The 23,978-nt window shown below is 41.5% G+C and overlaps 1 protein-coding gene across 1 annotated transcript; it reads right to left on the minus strand.

The window, feature by feature from the left end:
- Positions 1 to 431: 431 nt before the first annotated feature.
- Positions 432 to 18,912, minus strand: LOC124120738 (mucin-5AC-like). The gene is made up of 11 exons (XM_046483621.2): positions 18,600 to 18,912; positions 14,752 to 14,872; positions 13,098 to 13,231; positions 12,536 to 12,644; positions 11,955 to 12,088; positions 10,462 to 10,567; positions 7,401 to 7,534; positions 4,689 to 4,761; positions 3,921 to 4,042; positions 2,828 to 3,037; positions 432 to 1,714 (listed from the first exon to the last, which is right to left on the minus strand). The coding sequence occupies exons 1-11, from the start codon at positions 18,676 to 18,678 to the stop codon at positions 1,641 to 1,643; spliced, it is 1,296 nt and encodes a 431-aa protein (XP_046339577.2). The 5' UTR covers positions 18,679 to 18,912; the 3' UTR covers positions 432 to 1,640.
- Positions 18,913 to 23,978: the final 5,066 nt, after the last annotated feature.

Here is a 23,978-nt window from a genome sequence, read left to right on the forward strand (position 1 = left end):
AGTTGTTCACTATTATTTTAACCCTGAAATGCATGACATTTGTTCGAATGTTTACCGCAATAATGGGAGGGAGGCAGTACCAACGATACAATAGCCTCATTAGGCTACTGCGTTCATTTACATTCGTCACCACTCGCCCCTTTCCGTAACCTGCAAGAAGACTCGTCCCCCTTTCGATGATGTTATGTGCAAAAATACGACAAACCAATCAGAATGCGCGTATGATTTCAAGTTCTTCGTCAAAGATTCCCTCAGAAATAATTTTTGATTTTACATATGTCTTGCTTCTAAAAATATACACAAGACAGTTACATGTGTTCAATCATACTGTATAATTCCGCATGTCCAGATGTGCTTTAAATTGCATCTGAAATATATATAATATATGGGGAAATACATGTTAACCATTACGCAACGAGTTGACAGTTGTTTTAGGTATGCCCGTTTGCGCTAAGACTGAACCCGGTCGCAAAAATGGCCATGAGAGGGGCACGAGTCGCTATTCGGCTTGTCCCGGAATAACACGAGTTGGTCACGAATGCGTTCATTTACTGCGGAAATACCGTATTTGTCCAATTTAGGGTGTAACGGATGTTGCATTGGAGTCAAGAGCATGATGCAAGATGCAAAACAGGGAATGATTTCAAACATACCTGTATTGATCTGACATTTGGGGATAAATATTACATTGTAAATTAATTTGTTTACCATTTCAATAAAGACATGCTAATTTGACGCCGTCGGATAGATGCCTCGCTTAAATGAGTTCTTGTTTTGAGTGAGTGAGTGAGTATGGTTTTACGCCTTTTTTTTGCAATATCCAGCAATATCACGGCGGGGGACAGTACATCAGAAATGGGATTCACACATTGTACCCATGTCGGGAATCGAACCAGGGTCTTCGGCGTGACGAGCGAACGGTTAAGCCACTAGGCTACCCGACCGCCCCTCTTGTTTTGAAACCGAAGGAATAAATCACCGGTGCAGTAAACAAGTATTGTGTTTTATTTTATCTTGAAAAGTGCTGCCTTTAATTATGTCAATTACATCAAAACTTACGCGTGTCTTGAATGGCTGTTCACACACATGCGAGATGTGACTCGTTACTTTACGTGAGTGAGTGAGTGAGTTGGGTTTTACGCCACTTTGAACAGTATTCCAGTTTTATCACGACGTGTCAGTTTGGTGTGCGAGGAAAGCCCGAAGTGATGCTAACCAAGAAACATAACCTGGGCGAACCGGGATTCGAACCCACGACCATAGATTTCTGGCATTGCCAAGGGACGCAACTCTGCACAGCAAATTGCGACGAGTTGTTGGTCAAAATATATCCGCGAATGCTAGAACCGCCTCACATTCTGTTGAAGACACGAGTACCTTTTAATATGAAACCAATTCTAACTGTACAAATATGCAACACACTTCCACGTCACTGACGACCTATACAACATGTAAAACATCCTTGTTTGGGGCCCAAGTCCATTTCAAGTGATCCGGAGTCATGAATATGCATCATACTAAGCTGTGGGTTGGACACACTTCGTCCGTAGTGCGAATCCCTCGACCAGTAAAAGTGACGTGCAAATCACAGCATAGGTAACGCCGGTCGTCAATTACGTCATGCAGGTGCCTCACGTGATTCACGACAGGATCACTGACAGGGACAGCATGACAAAGCCAAGGAGGAAAGACAATGTTGTAGATGCTGCTCCATCTGAAAATAATAATGATAATAATACTGATAAGAACTTATAAAAGATCACACTCATTTATAATAATATTAATAATAATAATAATAATAACAACAACAACAACAACAAAAACAACAATAACTTAAAGATCATACTCATTTATAATAATAATGATAATAATAATAATATTATAATAATAATAATAATAATAATAATAATAATAATAATAATAATAATAATAATAACAACAACAACAACAAAAACAACAATAACTTAAAGATCATACTCATTTATAATAATAATGATAATGCTAATAATAATAATAATGAACAAAAACAACAATAACTTATAGAAGATCACACTCATTTCTACACCACTTTTGAAAGGGTACTCCATCCGTCCTAAACTCTACATTGACTGAACACCTACCTCGAACACTCGCGTTGACATACATGTAAGTCAAGTTGTTTGTTTGTTTCTTGTTTAACGCCGCACTCAGCAATATTCCAGCTATATGACGGCGGTCTGTAAATAATCGAGTCTGGACAGACAATCCAGTGATTGATATCATGAGCATCCATCCACGCAATTGGGATCGATGACATGCATCAACCAAGCCAGCGAGCCTGACCACCCGATCCCGTTATTTGCCTCTTACGACAAGAATAGTCGCCTGTTATGACAAGCATGGGCTGCTGAAGACGGGTGGAATCCCGGGATCTCGCAAAGTGGTAGGCATTTACGACATACACAGATATAACTGAAACACGGTTAAACCCGACTCACTCACTCACTCACACACCGGAAATCCATGCCACGTACAAACAACATCCTTAGTCATACAACAGAACCTCATTTATCCAGAAACCCCGCATTCCGGACGCTTGCTGTTGCGAACGCGTATATATACAAAGGGATTTTTACGTCATATCAATAATCTGGTAACCAGGCAACCTGCTAATCCGGACGATTTCACAGGTAAAGGTACAGTTCGGATTAACGAGTACAGAAACTGAATATAGATACTATTTTGAGAACAATATATGATAATATGTTAGCGAGTGACGTGACACAGTTGATATGTTGGCAAGGTTACGAGATGCATCACTAACTGAACGACAAATAGGAAAAGTTACCGTAGTTGTAGTTTGGCGCGGTAGTCTTCCCTTGGTTCTGACCCTGGTTGTTGGCAGTTGGGCTGGTGTTGCCTCCATTTGCAGTAGTTGTAATAGTGGTTGTAGTTGTGGGAGTTGTACCAGCAGTTGTTGTAGTTACAGGAGTCGTAGTTGTAGAAGCTGATGTTGTAGTAGTAGTAGCAGCAGCAGGAGTTGTTGTCGTTGTAGCACCTATGCGCAAAATAGGTTAACACATACGGTTAACTATCAGTATGTGAACATTGGCTATATGTATTTTGTGGCACGGCAGTTCATCCATTTGACGTGCAAGAAGCCTGTGATCATGGGTTCGAATACCAGATTCATACTGACCGTTTCTAGGTTCGTCAGCAACATGCTATAGGACATCACTTTATCGCCTTCAATGACGGCCGCGAGAAACGATAATGCGATAACACAGACGAGAAAGCGATAGCCGGAGACGAGAAAACGAAAACACGAGACTAAAATGCGATAACTCGTGACGAGAAAGCGATAGCAGGAGACGAGAAAGCGATAACACGAGACGAGAAAGCGATAACACGAAACGTGAAAGCGATAACAGGAAACGTGAAAGCGATAACAGGAGCCGAGAAAGCGATAGCCGGAGACGAGAAAGCGAAAACACGAGATTAAAATGCGATAACACGAGGTGAGGAAGCTATAGGAGGAGACGAGAACGAGATAACACGAGACGTGAAAGCGATGACACGAGACGAGAAAGCGATAGCAGGAGACGAGAAAGCGATAGCAGGAGACGAGGAAGCGATCACACTAGACGATAACTCTCGACGATAATTCTCGTATCGTGATCTCGTTTTAATATCGCTTTCTCGCGGACGCGATTGTAGGCGATAAAGCGATGTCCCCTCTCGGCCACCATATCTTACCCCTGCTCGTTGGTATCACCCAAGTGGTAAACATCAGATCTCCCCTTCCCTCCTCCATTAAGCTCACAAGCCACGATATGACTGGATTACTGTTCAAAGTGGCGTTAAACCAGTAAGTTATTCAATTAAACAACAAATGCATTAACCCTAACATCCACGTCGGCCCTGTGTGGACCACGACTTACATCCGAAGTCCGTTGTGAGCTGCTGTTTGAGCGTGTTCACCTCTGTTGTCGTCTCCGCCAGTTTGTCGCTGTCACAGATCGGGCTGACAGTAGCGAAACACGCGTCGTACACATCAAGTAGGCTGAAAAAGGGGGTGTTGGCGTTCAAGTAAATTTTGTAGAAGAAATGTGTCACTATCACAATTTCGAAAAAACACAGACCAGGTATAAAGTACATGTCTAGCAAAGGGACCGATCATTTCATATTATGGGGCTTGGGATTTTATCAAACGAAATAAATTGTCCCCAAAATATTATGCTACAGACGGCTGAAGAAAAACGAAATTGCCTGCCACAGAAATACATTGTTGCAAGGTGTTTTTTGTTTCTTAAAAGAAATTCAGGCTCATATAATTAAATAAAAAAATATCTTGTTTTAACGGTTGTGGCTGAAGAAATATCTAATCTCGATACAACATCCCAGCCTGCAAGTTACAATCGTCAAGTTCCAAACAATCGTTATTAACATCTGAATTGCTTGTAACGAAATACCCGTGAAGGTCCCAGGTAGAATAGGTCTTCAGCAACCCATACCTGTCGTAAGAGGCGACTAACGGTATGGGTTGGTCAGGCTCGCTGACTTGGTTGATGCATGTCATCGTATCCCAAATGCGTGGATCGATGCTCATAATGTCAATCCCTGGATTGTCTGGTCCAGACTTGATTATTTACAAAAAAACAAGACAGACTGTAACGAAAACAACAATAGTGTAATCATCAATCACTCACCCGCATCCTGCGGCCGGCAATCTCACATTCTCCGACGTGTTACATCCCTTGAAGGCCTCCATACAGGGGTTGGCTGGAATAAAGAGGGTCCGCATTGGTGAGGTGGTAGCTGTGTATATACCGCATTCGACGTAATAAGCGCCCGCCGCGATATTTGCTGAAATATTGGCTCGTTAACAATCCCAATTAGCACCCCTTCCGATCAATGTACACAAGACTTATTTATTCGTGTATTATACGCACTCGTGTGTTATATGCACCCTTAATTATGGGCAATTAAATTCTGGAAAATATATCTCTCGTGTATAATACGCACAGACTTTTATTTTGTATCATTTCAGGCTGTCAGCATAAACCCCGAAATTTACAATCTTTCAACGCTGTTTTTTTTTTCATTAAAATTATATTCTAATAAGAGCCCTCTATTTCTAATTTTGAGAACGGCCTGGGCGCTTATTACGTTGAATACGGTATTATAATATGGGCAGAGGGTAAAAGTACTTCCAACTATTGTCCTCTCACACGACACATATTACCACTTTCAGAGATGCTTTTACCAACCATAGTTATAGAAGTTAAAGTTTGTTTTGTTATATCCAGATTTGCCTACAACACCGGTAAGGCTGTAAGGAGTTTGTGAAGCGAATGGCCCTAATATACCTAGTATGGTGTCCTGGCCTCTATCGAGGTAGCCATCTTGAAAACTGGACTTTTATAGTCAGTTAACTCCCTTGCTTCAGGAAGATGCGATGTAGCTGGTATCGTATCAGTTCTTATTACGCCTCAAAGTGAGATTGACCAATCAGAGAGCAGAACTACTAACCCCACATGAGCCCGTATACCGTCAATAAAAAAAAACAAGATGGTTGTTACTGACGTATACCGTCAGTAACAGCCATTTGGGATTTTCCAACACCCACGTCACACATTTCACTTGCAAATGCTAGTACAGAAATTCGTTATTGGATCCTGTTTTGTTTTAATATAATTAATTATGATATGCAAGGACATTAATATTTTTTTCAGATCACGTTCGTGACTTTATTGATAAAGATTAGAGTTGAAATCATGAACAAGGTTTGGCCTTTAAGGTTTGAAGAGTAGTCTCCCATTGACCCTAAACGTCAACGGTTGTCAGTATCAAATCTTCATTTGTGCAATATGGATAGCAGATAGTGTAAATTTTTCGGCATAATAAATTCTCTATGATATCTTTAGTCGCCGTATACGGTGTCATATTAGGTAAGCAGAAAAATATTGGGCGACACCATAATCAACCGAACCTATTATTTATATTATTCTGCTAACCTAATATGACACCATATACGGCAACCATATAGAAACCATAACTAATAATATATCCATTAATGTGAAGTGAAATATTTAAACTTTTGCTAAGGTACAGTAAACTACGGTTATAACGAACTTAAAGGGACCACTAAATTTAGTTCGTAATAACCGTAGTTCGTTATGAACACATATACAGCATACATACAGCAGATGGGCGGGGCCAAAAAACAGTTCGTTATATCCGTCAGTTCGTTATAAGCGTGTTTGTTATAAACGTAGTTTACTGTAGTTCATAAATTCAAATTTAATCGGTGATATTCTAGTGACCTTTAACCGTTTTCATCAAAAGCTGTATAGTATTATATGAAACTCCTCGTCGCTATCTACACATTTTTCCAGCTGATGCGACAGCCCATGACAGTGGAACCACTGTACTTTAACTCAAGTCGCAATCGAAAGTGTCACACAGTACCTAACACTGCAGTGTCATCGGTGAGTGTGTGTCTTAAAGGGGCTCTCTCCTCCAGATCTCATGCCAATGTCCAGGCGTTGTAATAAGTGTCATGCGTGAAACGTAGACGTTTCCTTTATGTAATTATGGTATCCATTTATTGCCAGATTGACAACATAATATTTGAATTAACAGACAAACAGGGGCGTTGGGGTAGCCTACTTGTTAATGCTTTCGCTCGTCATGCCGAAGCCCCGGGTTCGATTCCACACATGGGTACTCGTGTCTCCGCCGTGATATTGAATTACAACCCCACTCACTCACTCACTAACAAAAAAACAAATGGGTTTTGAATAATTTGAATATACTTGATAAGTTCCCCTTTAAGGAGCAGGATCTGGTGCAAATATGCCCATGTTCGCCCTGTTCCCGAGTAAGCAATACCAAGGGAATGAAGGCAGGGAATTTGCGTCCTCTGCTTTTGGCGGGTGAAACACGCGTCATTTATTTTAGTGAGTGAGTGAGTGAGTGAGTGAGTTGGGTTTCACGCCGCTTTTAACAGTATTCCAGTTATATCACGGCGTGTCAGCTTAATGTGGGAGGAAAACCCGAAGTTATGCAGGTCTCAGACGTTTACCACTTCGGTGAAACCCAAGAGCACGGCATTTATTTTAGATCCCCTTCAATACCACGGTCCACATTTACAGTGAAAAGTGTTGTTTCTCCGGGTATAAGCCCATCCGCTCGTCCACTCAGAGTATAAGCCCACTCGCTCGTCCACCCCGGTATACGCCCTTCCTACTCGTCCACATCAGGTATAAGCCCACCCGCTTGTCCACTCCGGGTATAAGCCCACCCGCTCGTCAACTCTGGGTACAAGCCCACCCGCTCGATCACTCCGGGTATTAGCCCACCTGCTCGTTCACTCCTGGTATTAGCCCACCCGCTCGTCCACCCCGTGCCGTACTCACCAGAGCCGCAGTAGTAGGGATCTCCCTGGAAGGTAACGGTGAGGTTGGCAGCGTTCTCGTTGTACTGTTGTTGTAGTCGTGGGCTGCACTTGGCGTTGTTTGTGGTTACGCAGTTTGTAAACACCGTGATCTCACTGAAAAAAAGTAAATACTGTAGATTACCTTCTTGATTTACATGATCAAACGTTAAAGGGGCGGTCTAGTAGCTTGATGGTTAAGGTGTTCGCTCTTCACGCTGTATCCCCGGGTTTCCTTCCCGTATACCGTCACAACATGTGAAGCTGATTTTTTGGTGTCCCCCATGTGATATTGCTATAAAACCGCGTAAGTCTCAACTCACTCACTCAAAACTCAGCAGGTTATGTACAAGATTTGTTGTTTGAGTGAGTGAGTGAGTAAGTGTGGTTTTACGCCGCTTTAAGCAACGGTCCAGCAACATCACAGCGGGGGAAACCAGAAATGGGGTTCACACCTTGTACCCATGTCGGGAATCGAACCCGGGCCTTCGGCGTGACGAGCGACCGCCTTAAGTACTAGTGAGTGAGTGAGTGAGGTTTTACGCCGCTTTTAGTCACATTGGCTATAGGTCGCTTAACGGTATTTCAGTTACATCGCGGTATATCACGGAATTTCAGTTATGTCACGGTATTTGATTTACTTCACCGTATATCACGGTATTTCAGTTATGTCACGGTATATCACGGTATTTCAGTCATGTCACGGTGTGTCAGGAAACCCATTTGGACGGATCTCGCAGACGTTTTCCCACGGACAAAGGTATGGCGAGAAAACCAAGGTTCATAATCGGGAAATCTGGGATTCGAACCTACGACCCGCGGATCCTGACACCACAAGGGGAGCAACTCATGATATTGGACTTATATATACAATAATTCCACACAGACCAAATATACAGAACATGGGAGCTCATGTCACATTAAAATCGCACTGCAATAAAAATATTGTTTAAACTACGCATGCAACGGAATTACAAATACTATTTGTTAATTTCACAGATATCCCCTGTTCAAGCACTAGTAATGTTTTGCCTATGTTAACACGGTGCGGCCAGTATCTGACAGCTGTGGTCGTGTTGTACATTACAATATACTGTTATGTTGATACAGCTTGCCAACACAAATACCACTGACCCTTTGTCCGCATTTCCAGATGCACATAGAATCCCAATTAAGAGGCGTCTCTATAAAACTCCCTTGAAAGAATTTATAAATGTGTCACTCAACCCTGTTTAGGTAAGAATACGGAGGGTTAGAAATAATGTAAACGCATGTGCGTATGACGTCAGAGGCTTTAGTTTAGATGGGTCTGTTGAAGGTTAAAGGGCGGCGGTGTGGTCTCACGCCTTTTGTCACATTCCGCATTTGTCAGATACCCCATTTGTCAGATACCTTAAATTCACAAATGCCACGGTTGAGTTCTCCCACTACCCAATGCGTTTTACCCAAGTGTGGCCTTATGGTTCGTGCGGTCACTTCCTAATCAGGGAACCCGGGTTCGATTCCAATTAGCTTGAGATCTTGATATAATGTGAAATATTATATTTTTTAAAATTATTTAACAAAAAAATACAAACGTTATCAAAACGTTACTAGCCTGAAAACAGTCGCCGAAAAACTGCCTACTTCCTGTCCAAAACACAACTATGATACCCGTATAAAATACATCACCGCGCTCTTCATTAAGTGGCTAAAACAAGGACTGGTTAGCTCGTAGTCAGTATACTGTGTCTGAGCGGGTATTCATGTTAAACTATCTCAGTTGGCTAGCACTTAAACCGACATTAGTCCGGAGTAGTAAAAACAGCCACACACACACGTACATGCACGTTCTATATCAGTGTAATAATATTTACGGCGACGTTACCCTCATTCCACCTCACCGATGTTATTACGACGACGTTAACGTTGACGAACATCCCGCTGCTGAGACGGCGGCGCTGCAACGTTACATAACCCACAGCTGATACACAGAAAACTGCATTCACCAGTTGCTGCAGCAGACATCTTCCACCTCACATACCATCATGGCCGATAGGTGTAAACTAGACTGACATCAACACGGTGGCGTCTGCGCGAGGCATGTGTTTTTTTCCAAATTTAGTTGACCTGGGCCATCGCGTGTACGTGTGATTCACTGTAAATACTTCCAACTGAATAAGTGTGGTTGGTCCATCACACACCGCATTAGCGGATTCTCCAGGTGTGTGCAAGGACGTCAGACCTTAAATGCAGCGTATGAAGGCTTACTGAAAAGTTCAGAACTATTTGCGGTTTGGAAAAAAACAACCTCAATATGAGTAAAGACATAAGTAATCCCTTTACGACTGAAAGTTCTGGACGCTTACTGCAAAGAACGCCTAAATATTAAAGTGAGTTTAAAAAAAAATTAACTTGTTAATCCGGACGCTTATAATATCACCGTGTGGATTGGTGGGGTTTCAATGGATGTGGGATGATGATGATGATGATGATGATGACGAAATTTATATTAATAATAACAAAAATACATTACTTGGTGGTTTGATCCCCGGCCGTGCCATACCAAAAGGCGTTAAATTATGGTACTTGTTGTTACCCTGCCTGACGCTTGGCATTAAGAGGATGAAACAAGGACTGGTCGGCTCGGGGTCAGTATACTGTGTCTGGGCGTGGTAGCGTGGTGGGCTAGCACTATTAAACCGGCATAAGTCCGGACTAGTACAAGCAGCCACACACACACGTGCTTGCACGTCCCTATATAAATGCAATAATCCTATCGCGTCGCGAAATCCAATTTCACCTCACCCCACTTCACTAACTAAATCATCTATGAAAACTAAATGCGAACGAAGCTGTCCGGCACGTGGGTGTGTGGCCATGTGGGTGGTTCGCTGCCTGGATGGTTGTCGTACTTCACACTACAAGCGTTATCTGTATATGTAATATGAAAGACTAGATTTGTGTTTGGCTATTTTTTAAGATGCAAAGCGAAGGGATGGACAAACCCTCTGCCGGCCGGTGACCCTCTGTGTGTCTGCGAAACACGTAGAACCTGTACGTACCTACAGACTTGATTTGAAGTCGCGGAGGTGTTTTGGCTGACGGCACTTAGAGGGTTAACACATTCATAGAATCCAGATTCACACCCAGCAATGTCGTACGTATTTCCTGGAAAAAAACAGTCAAACATTATATTGCCATCCACATTCCGTTATAACGCCATCCACATTCCGTTATAATGCCAATCGCATTCCGTTATAATGCCAATCACATTCCGTCATAACGCAATCCACATTCAGTTATAATGCCAATTACTTTCCGTTATAATGCCAATCACTTTCCGTAATAATGCTAATCAAAATTCCGTTACAATGCCATCCACATTCTGTTATAACGCAATCCTAGTTCCGTTATAATGTCATCCTAATTCCGTTATAACGCCATCTTCATCCGTTATAATGCCATCCACATTCTGTTTTAATGCCACCAGTCCTTTTGTTTTGCCAAACATTTACAGCATGTGTACATGAAACAGCGGCGTTATAATGAAAATGAAGTGTCTGCTACCAATCAAACGCCACTACAGTCAGACTTCGTTTTTATGCTTTAACTATTAATGACAAAAATTATATATCCTTCAGTCCTAAAGATTATACATTTCAATTTCTCCTCATATAGCCAATTTGCAGGAAGCAAAAACAATAATGTTCCTGTAGGTAATATACATTTATGGACCGATCATTTAAATTGGGATTCAAATCGAGATTAGATATTTTATTCAGCTAGTATTATATATTATATAATTTCTATAAACCTATGTACGGAAGCGTAGTGGGGCCACGGTGAATTTTGTTGGGTCTAAGTATCTCCTACGTAGGACTTAGTATCTCCTACGCAGGACTTAGTATCGACTAGAATAACTATCTCCTACGTAGGACTTAGTATCTCCTAGTAGGACTTACTATCTCTTACGTAGGACTTAGTATGACCTAGAATCACAATCTCCTACGTAGGACTTAGTATCTCCTACGTAGGACTTATTATCTCTTACTAGAATCACTATCTCCTACGCAGAAGATACTAAATCCTACGTAGGAGATAGTAAGTCCTACGTAGGAGATGCTTAGACAAAAAAAAAGTTTCACCGTGGCACTAGTACGGTTCCGTACCTATGAGCCTGAATTTAAAAAAAGAAAACTACTGTCACGAATCACACCGCGACCATCACTATCACATCTACATCCTGACCTGCAGAAAGTTCAGACAAGCCAGTGATCGATACTGCGGACGTGGCGAGGTTTGTTTATTTGTTGTTTTACGCCGCACTCAGCAATATTCCAGCTATATGACGTGGGTCCGTAAATAATCGAGTCTGGACAGACAATCCAGTGATTGACATCATGAGCATCGATCTACGCAATAGGGATACGACTACATGCATCAACAAAGTCAGCGAGCCTGACCACCCAGTTCCGTTTGTTGACAAGCATGGGTTGCTGAAGAACAATTCTAATCCGGTTCTTCGCGGATACTCAGTCATAAGTTGTTCACTTACTCTCTGAACAGAAGTATGGGTCAGCGTTCATCTTGGAGACGGTCTCTGCCGACGTCTGGGCGATGAGGGTCTGAGCGGTGGCGTCACATGATGTTGTGTTGGTTTGCAGGCACAGCAGGTACCGGTCAAACCCTCTACAAACAAATGCAATATTAGCAACAGTCTGTATACCGTTGTCACTGTTATCATTCTCAATAGGTAAGCGGGCATGGGTTTCAGTGAGGACTACGTGATCACTGTGACTGGATCGAATCCCAGATCGCCTCGCTGATAATCCTGATTGTCGGGATGTTAGCGACCTGGGGTTTGGAATTGAGGCTAGATATTCTTTTCAGCTACAAAAACACCGTTGTGTCGAAGTTGAAGGGACCTACGTAAATACTTCGAGTTATCCGAGGTTCGGCACAACCGAAAATAATGAATAAAGAAAGAAAACGCAGGGACCAAACTTTACTTTGAGACAAACGAAAGTCCGACACATCAAGGTTCGACACAACAGTGTTTGACTGCATCTTTTTTAATTAAATCTATGAGCCTAAATATTAAAATTCCCCACTGACATATACATGTCATGCACTTACTGACAAGATTCTGTTGTCGTCGGCGTGTATTCCGCTTCGTAGTAGATGTTGACACAGTAGGAGAGGGCGTCGGCACAAGGGTCGTCGTAGGCGGCGTTGTTTGCGTTAGCTGGGTTCAAAACAAATTGTGACATATGAACTCTGCTACCTTTATACCAAAATGAAAGTATTTGAGGAAAACCGGTATATCCGGAGATCTTAGTTACAAAGCGTAATATGCGTATACATTTATTGTCTCGACCATTCGATATAAGCAATGGTTCAGATTCTGGATTGAGGAGAAGATTGTGAGAGTTTTAACGCCGTTTTTAAAAATATTTTAGTTTTATTAAGGCATGTCAGCTTTATGCAGGAGGAAAGCCGGCGATGCAGGCCCAACACGTTTACCACTTTGGTGAAACCCTTTAGCACGGGTATGGTGCTGACAAACCTAGAAACATAATCGGGGTGATTCGAACCCACGATAATAGGTTTTCGGGGTGTCCAAGGGACGCAACTCTTCACAGCGAATTGCGGCGCATAAGACGACGGGGCCCGGAGGATAAGAGAGAACGTGACTTACGCAATGCGCAGTTGTAAGGAGCATCCTTGTAGAGGCCGATGATGTCGTCCATGGCAGCGATGATGTCAGCCTTGGCCAAGAGGTCGCAGCTGGCAGTCTCGGTCGCCACACACCCAAGTGCCGTGTCCACCGCCCTGTGAGTAGAAGCATACTGCCTTATCATACACCCGCTTCAGGATAGTATCTACACGTATAATACGCCTCGTGTACTGCTTTCGCTACGTATGCTACCTGCGCTATGTATACTCCATACGCTACCCATGCTACCTACTCTACGTATACTGGCTACACTACCTAAGCTACGTATACTGCCTTCGCTACGTATAGTACCTACGCTAAAGATGCTACCTTCTCTACGTCTATTGCCTTGGCTACGTCTACTGATTATGTTCTGTACACTGGCTTCGCTACGTCAACTACCTACGCTACGTATACTGCCTACTCTACGTACACTGCTTACTCTATGCATACTAACTATGCTACGTCTACTGTCTACGCTATGCATACTGCCTTCGCTGCGTATACTGCCTTCCCTACATATACTACCTAGACTACGTATGCTACCTACGCTACGTATACTACCTACTCTACGTACCCTGCCAACGCTACGTATCTTGCCTACGCTACATCTACTACCTTCGGAATGAATGCTCCCCATGCTATATTTCAACACTAGTTTCAGACATGGCTAAACATACGAAATAAGACATTGTATTTGTCAGCGATTATCTGGTAGCTTTTGTTCTCAATATTGGTACTTGCCCTACATAATTTTATTGTAAAAAAATATATCTATATGTCTTATGACCACTATTACATACTTTCTAATCAAGTTATCAATAAATCATATCACTAAGATCGTACTGAGGGAAAAGAGCCTTATACAATTCGTACGTGATATAGACTGACGGTATGAAAACGCTTCGAGGCTAAAAACACTGTAAAATTAAGGTCCAAACTAGTGCTTACTCATTCCTTAAATCAATTCTTTATCTGCACTTGATTCTGACCAGTTTTCTTTCGAAGATACATGCGCGATCATCGGTCCCTGTGAATCACCATGGGTTCCAAAATAAATAAATAAATAAATAAATAAATAAATAAATAAATAAATAAATAAATAAATAAATAAATAAATAAATAAATAAATAAATAAATAAATAAATAAATAAATAAATAAGTAAATAAATAAATAAATAAATAAATAAATAAATAAATAAATAGAGGATATTCCATGTATCGAGTGAAATATATCCTTAAATAAATAAATAAATAAATAAATAAATAAATAAATAAATAAATAAATAGATAAATAAATAAATAAATAAATAAATAGAGGATATTTCATGTGTCGAGTGAAATATCTCCTTAAAAAATAGATAGATAAATAAATAAATAAAGCGATGCGTCTCCAATTGGCTTAATTCGGTGATTAAAGTGAACAAAAACATAAATTGTAAGTACTTTTCAAATACATTACCATAAAAAACCCACTTCTGGTTAGTTTCATTTTTACCCACCATCAAGCATGGATGTATACTTTTCTTCGCCCGACAGTTTAGTTTAACAAGAAAGACAGCACAACGTTATGTCATCACATAAAACTCCATGGCCACGATGGCATCCAGTCACATAAACAGCGTGACATACTTACGCGCAGATGGCTGTGTTGTCCCCGGAAGCGGCTGCGATCTCGGCAAACATCGTGTTTCCACACAAATTCACGGCATCTTCACACGCCCCCGACACACCCTGAGCGAGGAACAGGGACGAAGCTGAAAAAGAAAACAATATCACTGTTATTCAAAGAAAAATACAGCTGACACTCGTTTCAAAGTATTTCGAGTCAAATTGTTACCGCAAAACGCATTTTTTTAAAATTTCAGGTCAGTGTTAAGTTTCCTAGGAGATCACGATCACATGGCTCAACTTCTAGCAAAGGAATTACTAGCATGCGCACTTGCTTTTAACATGCAGAAGGCCCGGGTTCGATTCCCACAGGGGCACAGGTGGCCCAGTCGTCTAAGGCGCCGCGATTCGCTGTGCAGAGTTGCGTCCCTTGGGCACGCCAGAAACCTATGATTGTGGGTTCGAATCCCGGTTCGCCCCGATTATGTTTCTAGATTTGTCAGTACCATACCCGTGCTCGTGGGTTTTTCCGAAGTGGTAAACGTCTGAGACCTGCATCACTTCGGGCTTTCCTCCCACGTTAAGCTGACACGCCGCGATATAACTGGAATATTGTTAAAAGCGGCGTTAAACCCAACTCACTCACTCACTCACCTAAGAGAAGCAACTGTCAGGTGCACTGGCATTGTAATTTGGTCGCGAGTCATCGTGCCCTGATAACTAGGATCGTTGTTCATGTTTTTGGTCTCTGGTGACTGGGCCACCCGTGCCCCCCGCTTCTCTTAGGACTAGCAATTAGATGTATTGGGCCTCTCTACGGCCGGACCCCCAGGCCGTTACCATCATACCAACCACATTTGAAAATAAACATATCGTGCAAAATATAAAGCGCACCTGCTATCTCTCTGAGCATATCTTCTCAATTATTTTGATAAAGGTAACGTGATTTTGTAATCGGATAATCCTGGTACTAAGTCTAGCCCCAGGTGGTCACTACGATGTATCTCTGTATACTCTCCCCCGGGGGTGGGGGCACGGCTTGTTATCGCTGGTTACATCATCATAACGATGGTTTCTTGAGCTAATCTTAAAGAGATCACTCACAGTGTGTTTAACAATGTGTTGGCTATCAGAACACCCGGAGCGTTTGTTTGTTTGTTGTTTAACGCCGCACTCAGCAATATTCCAGCTATATGGCGGCGGTCTGTAAATAATCAAATCGTGACCAAACAATCTAGTGATTGACATCATGAGCATCGAGCCACGTAATTGGGATACGATGACATGCATCAACCAAGTCAGCGAGTCTGACCACCCGATCCCGTTAGTCGCCTCTTACCACAAGCATGGGCTGCTGGAGACCCGGATCTTCGCGGGTTATGGCCTGATGGTTAAGGTGTTCGCTCGCCACGCTGTATCACCGGGTTTCATCCCATATACCGTCACAACAAGTGAAGCTGATATTTTGGTGTCTCCCCCCATGTGATTATGTTATAAACCGCGTAAGTCTCAACTCACTCAAAACTCAGCAGGTTATGTTATTTGTTTGTGTGATTGGGTGAGTGAGTGAGTCAGAGAGTGGATGGGTGAGTGAGTGATTGAGTGAGTATTTGATTGGTTGAGTGAGTGAGTGAGTGAGTATGGGTTTACCCCGCTTCAGCAATATTCAAGCCATATCGCGACGGGGAGCAACTAAAAAGGGCTTCACACTATTGGATCGTGTGAAGGATCTTACCAAGGTCCTCGGTGAGAAACGACATATAATTACATACGTTATGTCAATGAGTGAGTGTCACAAAGTAAATTACTGTGTGGATTCGAACGCGCATCGACTTTACGAGCGAACACGTTTACCACTTGGCTACCCAAACGCTCCAGATCATGTGTGAGTGAGTAGGGGTAGTTCCCTCCCCGGTCAACAAGCTATAGAAGCACCCACTGAGGCGACAAAATGTGCATCCAATTGTCAGTATTTTACGATCTCACGACGTTGCGCAATGAGCTAGTGAGTGAATAAGCATTTATTCCACCGCCAGACCACAATGTCAGGATACGATGCCCTGCCAATCTCACACACACAGCTGCTTTCGAATCCGATGACAACCACTGGAAATCCGATTATGACCATTGGTTTGCCAATGTTCTGAGGACATTTCTATCAAAACACGGTCACACCAGGTCATCCATTTTAACCATCCAATACTCATTACCAACACGCACGACCCGTTAAGACCCGGTTAGAATAGGTCTTCAGTAACCCATACTATGCTTGTGGTAAGAGGCAACTAACGGGATCGGGTGGTCAGGCTCGCTGACTTGGTTTGATGCATGTCATCGCATCCCAGTTGCGTGGATCGATGCTCATGATGTCAATGACTGGATTGTCTGGTCTAGACTTGATTATTTACAGACAGCCGTCATATACCTGGAATATTGCTGAGTGCGGCATTAAACAAAAAAACAACAACCCAAAACAAAAAAACAAAAAAACAAGCAAGCACGAGCAAGTCTTATCTACTTAGTAACCCCACGGACGTATCCCCCGAAACAAATTAAAATGACGAGATTTAATACATTTGCAACACCGCAAAAAGAATAACAACGAAGACTAGCGGTCACAAAACAGTTAAAAATAAACGTTGTAACATTCTAACGAGACTGGGTCAGTTTCATAACAATATTAACTGGCTATTTCTTCTCGATATTCCATCAGAACAATGAAGCGTGGTTGCACAGTATAATGCTTAAAAGAGTTTCAAAATGCATGGAAACGATCGACAGCAGTACGATAACATTCCTGACATTCCGCTCCCGTTCTGCAGGACTAACGCCCGGAGAACAATATATAACATGCGAGGTATCCTAAAACGAAACTTTTTACCAGTTGTACGAGAAACAAGCAATGTCAGCCTGACTGTTGATTAAAAAACACCTCAGGAAATGTTATCACTGTTTAAGTTTCGATTTCCTTACGACCTTGTCTAATATAGTTTGATTGAACATCATTGAAGGCGCATATCCGTACTGTGATGCAGTCTGTCTTCAGAAACACAATACAATATAACAAATCTGTTTTAGAACAATATGAGAGATGGGCATGTCATGTTGTTTTTTAGACTAAGATAATATGAATATGGAATATTAATAAACAGATAAATGTAGAAAGCAGACGAACAACGCTGTAATATGAATTGCTTCTATTTCTTATAATTTGTTTAAGGCAGAAAAATATAGTTTTTGTCGCATGTTAATTAACAATAGGGATAGATGACTTTTGAAAAATTGTGTGTTTCTGTAGTGAAGATAGTATTTTTTCCTCATTCATGATTAGTATTACATATAAATCTGTTAATGTCTTAAATAAATTAATGATCGTTTTATTGTTTTATGTTAATTTGATTATTTGTTATATTTGGATTGGTGTTCGTTATGAGAAAGATATGCGTCTGGACGGCAAATGGGTAATTATATAAAAAAATGTTGGAATTCAGATACTACAAAAATACTGAATCAGGAAAAGATTCAAGCAGGTTTTTCAAACGATTACACATGAAGCAATATATGACGTCGACATCAGAGAAAAACCAGTCCCGATTATCCGACGAAACAAATTTCATAGTGTGTAAAAGGTTTAAGAAAAATGTAAAACAGAAAAGGTACGAAACACCAATTAATAAGTTCAAGCGGCAGTAAAACGATATTTTTTAAATATTTCTTAAAAAAATATATTCAGAGAAACAGTGTTTCTTAATGGTTACAATCATACAAGTATATACATGTAGAAAACATCCAAGCATATGCATATCATGTTTTATCATGTTACAGATATATAAACACAAATACACAAATAAATAATAATAGAAATAAACTTACCTTGAAAAAGAATCAAAACAACAACGAATTTTCTTGAAATCGGTAGAAGAGTTCCGTAGAATTGGTTGGGAAACATCATCGCGAACTGGAATCTACAGAGGAGCAATCCTGGTTTTCGCTCAGACTGGACAACAGATACTAAATGATGACACCTCGCCTACTGTTAAATATAAGCCGACATCTGCCGCGTATCTTAGTAGCAAGCCAATATGACAACAAATACTAGAGTTCCCGTGCGACAATCGGGATCGTTTCTCCCACTATGAAAAGCGAACAGTGATGCTCTCGGTCTGCAGGCTGTCTCTTTGTACGATCATGCTCAGCGCTGCGAGTTCGCGGGACTGGTGTCACGACTTCGACCCGCGGACGCTCATGCGTGCGAGAAACACAAGGCCTTGAAGTTTCATTCGTCTACTGATGACGCAGATTAGCAGATATATATCTAATCACCGCGATATCATAGGCTAGGAAGAATGATGCATATTTCCACTGATCTTTACCGATTAAATTCGAGAGTTTGGTCAATGGGGTATTTAGAGCTGCTTCTTTTAAGGTCACGTATTTCTGGGAGAATTGACTTGTTTGTGCATTGTTGGAAGAACTGGATCTAAGGTTCTGATATGAAGAGATTGAGCGATTTGGAAAATATCTAGAACACTGAGGGCACGAATATAACTATGTCTTAAAAATATTATATGTCTATATGTCGCTGTCATCGATGCTTCTGTTTTGTTGTCTAAGATTAACGAATCAGCATTTCTGGAAAAATAATTTGCAACGGTAAAATAACATGTTGATTTTAAAAAGATAAATACATGAAGTATTAATTATGAAAAGTATCATCAAAAGGATATGTAGCGCTGATGTTTTGGACGACAATAAATGCGCGCTCGAATGGAACAGCTGTGTAGATTTGAAGAGAAATGATAAAAAGAATTGCCAGTAAACAGCCTACAAATAAACCAAAAACAAATGAATAGAAAAAACAGTTTAACTAACTAACTGTCTGATTGACTTACTGACTGACTGACTGACTCTGACTGACTGAATGACTGACTGACACATATAAAGAATAATTAAGATAGAAATATTATAAACAGCCCGGCAGAAAGAATACATCCATGTTTGTTGATTGCTAAAAAAAAACCAAACAAAAATGGTTATTCGATGGTGATGTATTTGATACGGGTATCAAAGTTGTGTTTCTGAAATTTGCAGTGTTTCGGGGACTGTTTTCAGACTAGTTACGTGTTGATAAAGTTTGTATTTTTTGTGTCACATTTTATTTTCAGAGTACACTTTCTGTGAACTTATAACCGGCAGTTTATACGATGCATAAAGAATCTTTAACTAAGCCAGTCCCTTAACATGATAATATGTAAATCCTCATTGTATCCCCCGTCACCCCCCCTACTCCTCATCCCCACCCCCTCAACCCCTGCCCCCACCCCACGCTGCTCTAGCAGCAAACTGTCATCGCTATGTCCACCTGGCGGCACTATAGATATCACTACCTCTACCAGCTTACGCAACAAAAGCCCACCCAATCACAGCAACATCAAAGCGGAGATGTACAGTGTTGGACATAGCTGGAACGCTGATTATAGGTGTGACGGGAATGTCGTCAGCGACGTGATCTGGCACTGGTACAGACGCCGCGGCGTTGCGACAGTGAGGGGCTTGTCAGGGTCTCCCAACACTCGTGTCGTTACTGTAGCGTTTTTGTGCCCTAATGTAAATGTGTTGAACCAATTACGGCTTCCTTGTTACATATAGGACTGGGGCGATCACCGGGACTGTGGTTTTTGAAGAAGGGATGTTTGATGTGTTCTAACAGACAGCCACGCTTTTCTTTCTATTCCCCTTGATCTCAAATATACGTAAACATCATCGTGTGAAAATAAACATATTGTGTAGACAGGGGAGTAGTATAGACATTTTTTTATGAAAAAAAAAAAAAAAAAAATCAAAAAAAAATCGATGTTGCGGTTGGGTAATATATTTTTGAATTAATTTTTGTTTGAGGTAACAAACATAAACTGTCTGTATTCTCAATTGCCAGGTAAGGGGACTGAGAGAGAAACTGTTGTTTTGTGCCGCAGTGGTTGATAGCATGAGCAACGTCTTCGGATTTTGTGGCGCGGTGACCATCAAGCAGGGTACACATTGTGTCCATCCGATTCTCATTGTAATCGGTCCCTATCCGTACCATGTTTACTCTTTTCGCGTACACCCGGTGTCATCGCCGATTTTCGGTTACCCATACATATATTTACCAACGCTATTTTGACTTTTACGCCCTGTGGAATCTGGTTCGCTGGATAATCGAGACTACAGTAAACTACGGTTATAACGAACTCAAAGGGACCCCTTATTTTAGTTCGTTATAACCGTAGTTCGTTATAAGCATATATATGCAGCATATATATAACAAATGTCCGGGACTAAAAAATAAGTTCGTCATATCGGTCAGTTCGTTATAAGCGTGTTCGTTATAACCGTAGTTCGTTATAAGCATATATAGAGCATATATATAACAGATGGCCGGGACTAAAAAATAAGTTCGTTATATCGGTCAGTTCGTTATAAGCGTGTTCGTAATAACCGTAGTTTACTGTAATTATTCTCAGGCGTTGACGTTTTATGTTTATCACAAGCATTGTTTACTCGGGGCTTGTTCCGCTCCGGAATCACCACGTGGGTCATGTTAAGGCCATTACATGATGAATATTTCTTTAAATATTTTGGTAAAACATTGTGAATAAACACATATGTCGCAAATTACTTTTTAATTATTTTTTATAATGACAAATATCTGATAAACGTAGGAATGAGCATATCGTATAGGTATTGACACACGAATACACATTCAGGCTAAATAGAGTTTGGATTTATTTCACTTTCCTGCAATATTGATGACAGGATTTGTCTCTTGGAGATAAGGCCTACTCCGTGGTAGAGCTGTTAGAGCTGCCCGGAGAGCGGAAGGTCGGTGGTTCGATTCCCTGGCCGCGTCAGACATTAAAAGATGGTATTTGTTGTTTCCCTGCCTATCGTTCGGTATTAAGGAGATAAAACAAGAACTGGTCGGGCTCGCACTCTAAAACCGACATAAGTCGGGACTAGTACAAGCAGCCACACATACACGTGATGCACGTCCCTATATAAATGCAATAATCTTATCGCGTCTTTAAATCCAATTTAACCTTACCTCACCTCACCGATCTAAGCACAGCCTCCGTGGACAGTCTCCGTGGTGTAGTGGATAGAGCGTCTGTCCGGAGTGCGGAAGGTCCGGGGTTCGATCCCAGGCCGCGTCATACAATAAGACGTTAAAAGATGGTACTTCCTGTTACCCTGCCTGGTGTTCGGCATGAAGGGTCTAAAACAAGGACAAGGTCGGTTCGAAGTCAGTACACTGTGTCTGGGTGGTGTATCTATGTTAAACTACGGCATGGTATCTCAGTAAGTTAGAACTACAAAACCGGCATTAGTCCGGACTAGTACAAGCAGCCGCACACACACACACAAATAAAAGCAGTAATATTGAACAAACGTTTACCCCAATTTCACATCATCACCTAATGGATTCTTGATAGAGAAGTATATATTTATCCTGCCAGCATCTTTGAATCATCATGACACATTTTAATTCGCGTTTATTGTTTTTATCCTTACTCTTTATTTTCACATCCAGAGTAAGGGTAATGACATTGGTCTTTTAAACCAAACTACCACGTACTTTTGTGAGGATTAAGCACGTTAAAACCTTCATTTGCCAGTCCCGGAACTGAAAAAGTCTCATTCGTGACAACTCGTGTCATTTCGGCAAAGCTCTTGTGACAATTACCATTTTAAAGGTCATCTGAAAATTCTATGACGTTGACAACTTACGGGTGCTACCGGTACAGATAGGGTAGGGCGAGCTGCCATCGCCGTCAAGACGCCTTTTATTTGGACTTCCATGTGTTAGTCATGCTCCACAGAAACAACCATGAACGCGCATACGACGGACGTCAAATAAGCTGCACAAACTTAACTTAACGTTTAGAACTGTTTGGGGAATTTGCTTCAAATTCTTAGCTTCCAGTTCTATTTGCGGGCTTTATCGGTCAACCATTTTAAACCAAATGTAGGTAGCGCTTAAGGTGTTGAAGGCGCAGCTTCACCGTTGATACAGGACTACTTGTCACGCAGAATTTGTGTACAATTTCAATGATAATGTAAGTTTAAACTCTGCTCACATGACATGATTTAAATGTTTTTCTTTTGTTTTACGACGCAGTCAGATGAATTCCAGTTGTATCACGGAGGCCTGGAAATAATCGAGTGTGGCCCAGATAAACCAGTGGTTGATATTACGAGCAACGATGACTTCGAATCAACCGACCTTCACCCCCGATACTATGTAGAACTACTTATCATTTAAAACAAATTGTATCCTTATGACGTGCTCGTTGGTTTCACCGAATTGGTAAACGTCTAAGACCTGCATCACTTCGGGCTTTCTTCCTACATTAGGCTGACACGCCGCGATATAACTGGAATACTGTTAAAAGCGGCGTTAAACCCAACTCACTCACTCACTGTTTCGTCGGATGATCGAGACTGGTTGTTCTATTTGTAGAGCCTATATGTCTGTCTGACTGTCTGTCTATCTAAATTGTAATCGTCAATCCCTACCCTAAATGTTTCCTGGCAATGTCAACTCGTGTACCACTCAGCGTGCAGAGCTTCAATTCCACTTGAACATTACGTATGACGTCATGAAACAATCACATGACGTCATCGAAGAGCCTTGTATGATTGTCACGTCGACGTAAAATTTACCTTGAAATCAAACGTTTTCTTGTAGTTTAAGAGTTCACGGACAGTTTGTGTCTCTTTACTGAAAACTTGTACAGCTAATTTCATGGCTTGAGTAAACGCATATTTATTTTAGCAGGCCACTCGAGATATTTGACAAGATTAGGTCTGTCCTGACATACTGGAAGAAGACTCTTTCATGGAGGCCACTCTCATTTCGTAGGTGCAAATTGAGCGTAAACCCAACATTCGACCAAACAGTATAGATACAAACGGACAAAGAACGTCGCCCAGGCGCAGACCAATCACTGCCTCACGAACAGGCTGATACGTTCCGATGGTCAGTAATTAATAGGGAGGGGTAGGCAAACAGTTTGCCGAGCTTTTCTTTTTAACGAGCACCTCAGCGGACATGTTTTTGAATGCCGGTCTAATTTATTCCAGTTTACAGGTCTGGGATACGATGGGGCCAGCGAAGCACACACAGGAGACACACGGTGGGGTTTGTTCCGGGACATGTCATAGATGTGAGGATGTCACGATGATATACCGAACCCCACATAAGTACTAGCA

This window comes from Haliotis rufescens, unplaced genomic scaffold (assembly GCF_023055435.1).
Source record: "Haliotis rufescens isolate VD_foot unplaced genomic scaffold, xgHalRufe1.0.p SCAF_6, whole genome shotgun sequence".
Classification (NCBI taxonomy): domain Eukaryota; kingdom Metazoa; phylum Mollusca; class Gastropoda; order Lepetellida; family Haliotidae; genus Haliotis; species Haliotis rufescens.